This window comes from Condylura cristata, unplaced genomic scaffold (assembly GCF_000260355.1).
Source record: "Condylura cristata isolate star-nosed mole 26May11 unplaced genomic scaffold, ConCri1.0 scaffold00012, whole genome shotgun sequence".
Taxonomy (NCBI): Eukaryota; Metazoa; Chordata; class Mammalia; order Eulipotyphla; family Talpidae; genus Condylura; species Condylura cristata.
In genome coordinates this window covers 5,703,085-5,713,725 of record NW_004567113.1, presented here as the reverse complement: position 1 = coordinate 5,713,725, position 10,641 = coordinate 5,703,085, and the positions used below count along the sequence as shown (strand labels likewise).

Below are 10,641 nucleotides of genomic sequence, written 5' to 3'. Positions count from 1 at the left end.
TCCTTTCCACTTAGATTTTATTTTGGCAGCGAGGACAAGTGATTCTCTGCGGGCCGTTAGGGCGGGGGCGGGGGGTGCTTTTTTGGTTGGGGGAGGGGGAGGGGAACATCCGGCGAGAGAGTGGGGGTGGTCTGTTGGAAGTTGCGGCGGAGCTGGGACCGGAGACCGGTGGACCCGGAGCAGCGATGGGCATGTTCTGAGCTCCATCCTCTCCTCCTGCCCGACAGCAGCCGAGGCTGGATACATTTTTTTAAAAACCAAACTGCAAAAAAACTCTGGCGATGCCAAAATTCCCCTCCAAGTGACACGGCTGTGCGAAGGAGGTTTCCTCAGGCTGGGCTCTTTTCCTTATTGGTTCTGCCTTTCTCAGCGACGATTAAAGGCTTTGCTCTGGCAATAGGAATTTAGGGGGAAAAGCTGTGCTAAACTCTGTCGTGATCGCAAACTATTTGGACTGTTTTTTAAAATATATATTGAAAGAAAAGCCATCCTAAAAGAGAATCAACATAGGAGGAGATGGAAGTTTTCCCCTTGATCTTGGTTCTGTCCGTCTGGTGGTCTCGAACCTGGGACTCGGCGAATGCAGATTCGATCATTCACATCGGTAAGAAAGGGTTGGTGCTGACGGTGGACACTTTCACCGGTTCGGTTCTCAAACGTCTCCCCTTGCTTCCCCCTCTGCCCTCTGTATGGCTCGTCGGCGGTGGCTGAGGTTCATTGCACCTTCCCGCTCCCCATCCCTCACACTTGTTCAGTTTACTGACACTATGTGGCTGCTCCAACCTTGACTTGTGCTGTTGTTTCCCAATGGATCCTGGAGTGTGGGCTGCATGCGTGGGGGTCTCGAGTTTCCTTCAGTGTGCGTGTGTGCTGGGGAGTGAGGGGTTTGCTAACTGTGTGGCGAAAGGAAGTTTAATCGACTCTACCATCCATATTCTTTCCCGGATGTACATTTGCTTCATTAAGAAAAAAAAAATATATATATATATATATCTTTGGTGAAACAGAGGAGGTGTCACCTGTGAGGCGAAAAGAACTAGAGTGGGAAGTGTGTGTGTGATTGTGTGTGTCGGGGTGGGGGGTGGGGGTGAGCTCCCTCCGGATCGAACAGGTGGTTTTGCAACGTGAGCTGGCTGCGTTCGCCGCAGCGTTTGTGCGATGGTGACCGGTGCTGGATGAGCCCCCCAGCCTCCTCTTCTCGTCCCCTAGGCTTTGCGGTCCTTGCGAGGAGTCGCCGCAAAGCGGCGGGGCTGGCTACGGTGTCGGCAAGGACTGGGAGCTGCGCGCCCCGCCACTTCCAACGCGCATCCCGGGCTCGGAGGGAGGCCACACTGGCCTCGGGGCGCCGGGGAGACGCTGGAGCAAATGCTCACGGGAGGCTCTCGTGGGCTGGCTCGCAGACACCTGCTTGGCGTCGCCTCGCAGTCCACTGAGTAGTCGCTGGAGGCTGAGAACTGGGGCGCTGGGGCTGAGGCCGGGCGGCCCAGACTCCGGGAAGGACTGCCGAGCCGGCTCCGCGAAGCCAGTGGCCCCACCTATTGGCAACCAGACGGGCTGGGACCGGGCGCCGCGGGCGGGGGCGGCTGGGGGCTGCGCGTCATTATCATGCACGGCGCTCGCGGCTTCAGGCTCCAACTCTTCTCACTTGCTAATCCGTGAATGCTGAGGGGAGACGGGCTCTCGCAGTCTTTGTGCGGTAATGCGACGATTTCCTTCACGAAACCCCGCGTCCCTATACTGGGAAGGTCCATTTATTGGGCTGCAGAGAAACCTCTGTTGGGGATTTTTTTAACGGCACAGGACTTTTATCTGTCCACATGGCTTGATGTTCTGCAAATTGAGGCGACAGATGGGTCGCAGCGTCTCCTCTTTCCGTCCCCGTGCGCCTCCCCTGAGCAACACACACGCACACACAGACACACACACTTACAATCATAAGCTCACACTCTCCTGGAAGGGAAACCTGCCCTAAGTGGCCATTGTGCTTGTCCAAGAAAGGGGTTTCTTCCATCTGGTGTTCTCTCCCACAGCGATGAGCTGCTCAGCTCCAAGGGGCTGGCTTTCTTGGTTTCAGAGGCTGTCTTTGTAAACATGTCTGCCGTTCTCTGTCATTTACAACATAGAACCACATATATAATGCATAACATATAGTCTATACTATGTATATATGCAAGAAGTAATGAGGTCAGGATTCAGAAAACCTTTCTCATGCGCATTAAGTAAATTAAGCTCTAGATAGCATGCCCTTGAATCACGTTTCCTCCTGGGGCTAGCAGTGCCTGTGGTTGAGAACTTTTCAGGGAGAAATTAATGGTCTCATTGAGGGGTTCAGTATCGTTCAGATGGAGCTCAGAAATGAATTATGTACCTCTTAAATAAATGACATGCGTTTATGTCCAGTAGTAAATGCCTGGAGTACAAATGTAGATATATATTGCCATCATACATATGTATATCATCAATTCATTATTAGGGATTTTTGCATTATCCTCTTCATAGCTCAGGAGGGAAGGATAGTGGATAAATACTTGTTTTATTGCTTCTTCCGTGGCCTATACGATAAACACCACAGCACTTGCTACCCTTTAGCAGATGAATACTATTTGTAATGCTGTCTGGGCATTTGTTTCAAAATAGAACATAACTGTTGTCTTTTTTTTTTTTTCTTTGCATTCTGTTGTCTGTCAGTGTGGCATGGCTTATTTATAACCCAACTTAAAAAAAAAAAAGTTCGTACAAATTAGATTTCTTTATGAAACTGGTTGTATGCACTAACTGTATATATCCTACTAAAAGAAATAATTCTCAGACAATTAATTTGATTTGAATGCAATTAGTGCATTAGACAAGATGATTAGTTATTTCATAGACTACTTACTATTGCCATGAAGCTAGCAAACTGATGATTTTTAAATGATCCATATATTTTATAATATACTGAAAAAATGTTAACTCTTAAATGAAAACAAAACAGTATGTCCAAGATTCATTTGTGTCCACTACAGAGATTAAAAGTCACATCTGCCTCCAGTTCTATCTCAAGAAAAATATAATAAATTCAAAAATAAATGTTCATTTTATAATTTTAAAGCACCAGCTAATGTTTACTAGAACAGTTTACTTACTAGGTTGAATAGGAAAGATAATTAATTATCTTTAGGAAATGATTCCTTTCATTTAAATATTTAATGTGAGGTTCATGCTTATAGACAAGTGTAAAATTTCAAAACTAAAGGAAAGAAATAATAAATCTGAGGGAAAGTGAGTATTTAAACTCTAGAGCTTGAAGGAGATAGAGATAGGCAGAAGTGAAAGATTTCCCAACCTCATGTGATGAGTTCAAGCAGAAAGTAGCTGCAAAATGTAGTTTGAGCAAACTGGAAGATAAAAAGGCAGTGCTTTAAAACGGTTCTTTAAATATTGAATCCTTTTTTGGTATGGAACCATATATATATATATATATGACAACTCTTCTGTTTCTGTTTTTGTTTTTACTTCATGCAGTTAAAGAGAATTCAACATTTTAAACTCTAATGTGTTTTATTAACACATTAGTTCACTGCAATAACACGATGTGATGATTAAACTGTAATGATGGAAATTGAACTATATAGGGTTTTAACTACTTTGGGGCTCAGTTAGATGCTATTTTAAAGATATACTTGTTTAATACACATGAACACAGACATACTCACAATATATGGAAATGAATCACCTCCATTGTGAGCTTCTTTGCCCCATAATAGAAACTATGCAATTTTGAATTATGTTTCTACTTTGAGCCTATGCATTGATTGAGTAATTTCATCAGACCCACATTACTTGATTGCTTAGAAGTTTCCTAATGATCTGCATGCTGTAGGAAGAACCGAAAAGTCGTGAGTGGAATGGCAATGATATTGTGTTTTATGAGGCTATTCAAAAGTCGCTCTGATTTATGTAGCTAGAAAGCTCCAAAGTCTTTGAGATTAGCCACACTGACTGCTATTTTCTTCATACATCAGTTGTCCCACATTCTTTACTCCCTAAACACAACAGGAGTTTAGAGCACTGCTTTAATTAAGCAGGGATTAGGTGGCATTTCCAGTCAACTGCACAGTTTGTGTTTTGCTTCATATCTAATATGGAGGATCTCATATTTTAAGAGTTTAATGCATGCTCACTTATTTACCTAGTTCCTAGCTCACAGTACTGATTGAAATGAATATCTACACTTACATGTTTTTACCTGGGAACACTCAAATGTTGTACTTATCCATATATAATAAAAATCACTAGCATGTTTTGTTGTCAGTCATAGTAAAGTAGCTTATTCCAACAGGGAATAAAAATAAAGCATTTATTCATGTTTGTCTCTTAAGCAAATGATACTTTATCCTCTGTGATCATAATCATCAACTGTGACAAGTTTGAGAAGCCACAGTTAATTTACACAGTATTTCACCATGAGAAAGTTTGAATTAAAATACTAAATTGATGGGTAAATAAAATTTGTCAACACATTACTTCTCAGCTTTCATTACTTCTGCACTGAAATCTAAATTATCAAATATAAACATTTGTAGATGATGTTACCCTGGCGTCTTTTAAAATGTTTCGTTTCAAATCCTTTTATCATTTACCTCAGCTTACAATTGTCCCCAGGAATCTTCAAGAACACTAAACACCAAATAAGTTCAACATCAGTGATTTGTTGAAAGGCTTATTTTTTACAGTAGTTATTTCCTACCTAAGGATAATATGTAGTGTAAACTTAAAGAAAGTAGTAGTTTCTGAGTTTACAATAAAATACACTTTTCTATTATTATTGTCTGTATTGTTAATACAGCTATTAGAAGCACAATTCAGATGTGCATTAAGTTAGACAATGTTATTAATCTATGATGACATGACTAATAAGCCATTACACTAAGGACCTTTGCTTTCTTCTCCAAGTGAAATGTATTCCTAATAAATATCTCCTATACATATTAAATCAAATTTGAATAGAAATCAAGGTGATTAACTTTCCACTTATCAAACAATAGAGATCATTGAGATTGTTAGGAATAATGAAAGATACATACCATTTAACTCAAATATCTAAGACTAATTTTGTACCGTGGTAATATTACCTCAAAGGGATAGTGCAATTTAAAACCACAATATCAAAGTAGACTTTTTTCTTTATATTTACTTGCATGTATTATTAGACTTTTTAAAGTAAATGAGCTGGTGTTGTTATGGATTTTTCATGACGAGACAGCATATTGGTATTGGTACTTAGTTTACTACAAATATAACGTTTATTAGAAAATGAATTTGTTTCCTATAAATATAGCTTTGCCATTAGGTGTCACTGCATTCTGAGCTGCTCTTTTGTAGTTCTACTTGAAAACCACATGGAATATGTGTGTGTGTGTGGGGGGGGTGTGGGTGTGCGTGTCTGTTTTTGTTTGTATATACATACATACATCCACACATATATATTAATTCATGTGCACACACAAAGAAACAATGAGGTTTGTGATACTATAGATGCAGGTGGTTTTTATTTGCAAGTCAGGAAAGGAGTAATAGTCCCATAATTTAATCTTAAAATAGTATAATTCTAGGATAGATCCAAACCCTCTACACTCTTTAGAGACTAGGTTGCTGTACCCAGTAATATAAAATTTTCACAACTTTAAAATAAAACAAAGAACCAAAACTGACTCAAATATGTTGAATAGTGGTGGTGTAAACAGACATTAATGAATAGTCTGAATAGAACCATTTCTAAAATGGTTCTGCTAACCAGTAGAGCTGCTGGAGTTCCCACTGGTTACTTTTTTTTATAGGAAATGTACACAGAGATATGAAAACGTACGTATGTGAGAACAAATATAGATGTGTTTGAAAATAATGCCAACTATTAGGATTTTTGAATGGCCATATGTTTTCAAGTGGTTTTGGACTGCTAAATAATAATTCTTAGGTATTGTAGAAATCTACAATATACAAATTAAAATTAAGACTACTACTTACTTCAGCTTTAAAATTATGTGACTGAAAATAAAGACATATTTACATTACAGGAAATGAAAAAAAGATGTAATTAAGTATAGCTCAGGTAGATTTAATTGTTAGACAGATTTAACATGAAATAATAATTTAAAAAATAACCTACAGGGAAAATGAATGAACCATATAGCCTTTATCACTTAAATTAAAATATTTTTTTAAATGAAAATGGTTCTGATGAGGACAATAATTCTGCATAATATATTGATTCATCAGATACTCTAGGTAACGTCAATAACAAATGGAGAGAAATGTGTGTTTTCTTTTTGGATTTTTTATTTTGTTTTTCTCTAGCATTATTATAAAGTTATCACATACACAGCTACTTTTTTATTAGATTGGACTTTGCTTTATTTTTAAAATTGTATTAATTTTTATAGTGGTAATTTTGGTTTACAAACTGTACATGACTTAAATAGTGCTTATAAACGCTGACAGCACTTACTAAAGCAACCATTAGAGTTTATAAACTGGTATCACAACAGGTGTATTAAGTTTGGTATTACTTGAAATGTAACGTATGAAAGAAGTAGCCACCATTCCTCCATTGTTTTAGAGCTCTCTGAAGGCTCTCCTACCCTGATTCCCTAGGTTGTTTTCAACGTGGAGCTGGGGCTGGCTGAGCCCACCGAGAATTTCTTAAGTGGCTAGGTGAAATGCCAGAGACTGGCACAGAAGAAGCTAAGCAACAAAAGGGAAGCTTGTGTATGTTATAAATTTTAAATCAGGGCCCTCCCTGGTGGCACAACAGGTTAAAGTGCTGCTTTATGAAGCTCTACAAGCCACTTCAGCATGAGTTTGAACCCTGGCCGAGGAGCTGACCCACGTGGCGCGGCAGACCTCTCCTGACCTGCCGCTGCTCTCCTCAGCAGTGTACATTGACAGTCTGCTTGTTCTGCTCCCCACTCTATTTCTGGTGATTCTACTCACCCATCACAGCTATGGCCTGTACCCCAGTTCTGTAAGCATAACTAAATAAATCTTCAATTATTTTTTTTAAACCGTACTGCATTTATAAACAAATATATGTGCATATAGAAAAAGGCCAAGTAATTATCTTTAAACGAGTAGTTAACTTTTTATTCACCTCCAAATAAATCAAACTACTATCTTAAAATTAATCTTGTTTTGTTCTCAGGATATCTGATTTTTTTTTTCCTTAAAAACAGACTTAACTATTGGGTTTAGAAATTTGAAGGCAAAGGTAACTGACAAAAAAGCTTTCAGAGGGCTGAAAATGACAGTATGCTTACTGGGAAAGTTTCAAACATTTACTGGGACTTGGTGACCTCTAGGAGTTTTGCTGTAAGAAAAGAACAGGTCATATAGAGGTAGAAACATGAGGAAAAGGAAGGTCTGTGTTTTAAGAAGTGGAAGGTTATATATTTATATATATTTATATATATATATATATATATATATATAAAGTGGAAGGTTATATATTTATATATATTTATATATATATATATGGTAATTTATCAATACTAGCAAAATTTTCAGTAAGATAATTTAAAATAAAATATTGTTTTTGATTCATATCTATTTGATTCCTGAGATTGGCTAGAAAGTGTTCAAAGATCAAGGAAACCTGTTTTTTTTTGTTTTGTTTGTTTTTTCTTTTTTTTTCTGTAATTTTGGACAAAGTATATTAAGTCTATGACAGGGATATTCACAAGAGAGGACCTCTTGGTGATATTTAGTTATTTTGCTGCTTAGCTTCATATAGTTCCTGGATTAACCCTAAATTTACATAAAAATGTAATAAATTAAATTATAAGTGAATTATATGTTAGGGAGTTTCGATAGAGCATTACAAGTAAAAGCCATATTCCATATTTAGCAACTTAGTAATGTATTAATTTAAAGGACATGTAATATTCCTATAAGTGGTATTAAAATAGCATAACATTCTCTTACAATAAACTTGCTTTGAGTGAATTGCATATTTTCTAAGTAATGGATTTGATTTACTTAAAAGTGTTCTTGGAATAAATATTTTTTTAATGCAATTATTTCAAGGCAGTCCATATCATAGCTGCGTAGAAATTACATAGGTGAAAGAAATGAATATGATATTCCTTTCAAGTTCATGGATATTTCCTTTAATGGAACTTTTATTCCTTATTGTGCTATCGTATAGCGAGATGACAGATCTTTAGTCATAAGTGAAAATAAGGAAATAATTTGCTGTTATAATTTGCTGACTTTAGAATTTAACTTCTTGAAAAGTTTAGTTTTTTCATTGGTGCCTTATTAACACATAATTTATATTCCATTAATTCTGCTGGTAAGATAAAACTACTTGTATTCATATAAGAATGTCAGTAAGAGATGAATGATATTTTTGTTTTCTTTGCCATTTATAATGTTCTCCCCTTATAGTCATTTTTTCTCTTATGCAAACATTACAATGTGTGTAACAGGTTTCTTCTGCTTGCTTCCATCTATGAATACAAGTGTGGACAGGGAAAGAGAGAGAGAGAGAGAGAGAGTAAGCTGTGCTATGATGGAGACCAGGACCATAGTTAATGAAATACAAAACATCACACAGTACTTTAAAGTTGCTGGTTCGTAATTTCCTGGGGTGATAAAATTTAATTTAAAGAACATGATAAGCAGGATGGAATTCAAATGTAAGTTGGAATGGACAACTAAAATTGGTGAAGTGCTCAGGTTACTTAGCTGTACATCATTAAATGGCTTGGCCCCAATGGCCTCAGTTTAGATTGGCTTATCATCTTAGACACCAAAGGCCAGGCAATATCTTAAGAAGTGGGGGAGAGTGTCAGTCATGTTGTTCTGTTGCATGTAGTTTAGGGAGAATTAAAATCTTGAAGACATCGTTCTGTCTGATAATCGCTACAATCTGACAACAAAGTTGTTTTAGTGATGTAGTGCAATTACTATATTGCTCTTTGTACAGATCTTTGCTGCTTTTATGAATAGTGATAACAGGAAACTAGTGGAATTTTCTTTTTGAAAAGCACTCTCAGCATAACTAGAAGACACATGGCCTTTGTGAAAGCCATTATAAATACTGTAACAAAGTTGTTTAAAAATTTTCAACACCTCATTAGCTCGGGTGGTGAGTGGCTCATGCACAGACTTGAAAGGGATTAGTCCTCGTTCCCTGGTGCTGGAGTCATGATAGATTTTGGACATTTTATATAATTCATTATTTTCAAGCTGAGCAATAATGATCTATATTCTCTTATCCCATTTGCAGAACATATATGTTAAGTTTACATGAGCACAACTACATGTGACATTTGAGAGATTTAACAAATGCTTATGGAGCACTTCTTATGTGCTAAATTGAATACAAAAGTATTCCTCTAAGATTGTTTTCCATCCTTAAGGGTTTTTAGGTGTAACTGCCTTCTGAGAGAATATTATAATTCGGGGCTGATGGTAGAGTAATTCAGGACTCACAGTGAGATGACTTGTGGTCTTTTATGGTACTGGTAAGTATGATAATTCAATAAATACCATCATATTACCCTTAAGGTGCCCTAAAGCAAATGTGTATTTCAGGAAAAAAAATAAATGTATAAGGATAAAGATAAGGGAGTTCCCACTTACTGAAGTTCTTCATTTTATAACAGATGATCTCTTTACTCATTTTTTGATGGTTTATCATTTACCTTGCTGCTATAGGCTACAATGACTCTATCATCACCTGAAGTGAGCCAGTGGATATTCCTCTATGTTCTATTTCTTTTCTTTTCTCCCAGTGTTAAGTTTTATGGTTAAAAAAAAAAGAGGCAGTTTTAATTTTATGTTAATCTGTATTTAATAAAAATAATATAATTGTAAATTTAAAGTCACATACCAGATCATTCCACTAAGCAGTTTCTTAGCTATGGAGAGATTAAATTAAATACACTTTTTCTCTCTGAATTTGATTGTATAATATTATTTCATAGCATTGGTTTGCCCATTTTTCTAGATGTGTAAAACTTCTACAAATGACAGTTTAAAGTAATAAAACATGTAAAGGGGGAAGTTAGAGAAATTGAAACTACTTACCTCTACACATAAATAAGTATTGTTGCGAAAATATTACTACCAACTTCTGTGGGTATAACTGAGTATTGGACAAATGTCGAAAGTTGGAAATAACAGCCAGTTCAACACTAAATGTTTGATATGTCCCTCAGTAATTCTTGTTGTGGTTGATAAACAGTTAACAAGTAGCAAAACTGGCTGCTCTGATTCTTTCTTTTTATTTTTCCTCTGTACCCTTCGGTGGCAATGCTAATGAGCAGTGAAATGGCCAAAAGCGAGGAAGAAGGAGCAAAGGGTTTTAGATAATCCATAAACCGGAAAATCAGCCCTTGAATGCTCATCTGCACAGGCTTGCTGAGAGAAATAGTTTTGTTTTCTCAAAATATTGCTCAGATTCTGAAGATAGAACTTGCTCTTGGCTGTCGAGTTTGAAAGAGGAATGAAGCTTCCAGGCCACCAAAGAGGAATAAATTGAATGATACAGAGTGGAAGCCGAATAAAGAATGTTGTTGGAGAGAGTATTCTGCTAATAGCCAGAATCCTGTGATTAGTTCTGTATGTGATCTCTATGGTAGTATATATATATATATA

The 10,641-nt window shown here is 37.1% G+C and overlaps 1 protein-coding gene across 2 annotated transcripts in view; it reads left to right on the top strand.

The window, feature by feature from the left end:
* Positions 1–267: 267 nt before the first annotated feature.
* Positions 268–10,641, top strand: part of GRID2 (glutamate receptor, ionotropic, delta 2) — a 1,454,036-nt gene continuing 1,443,662 nt past the window's right edge. For both annotated transcript variants that reach the window (XM_004681119.2, XM_004681118.2), the window contains exon 1: positions 268–604. In XM_004681119.2, coding sequence (XP_004681176.1) covers positions 517–604 — 88 coding nt within the window. In that variant the 5' untranslated portion in view covers positions 268–516. The remainder of the gene's footprint in view (positions 605–10,641) is intronic.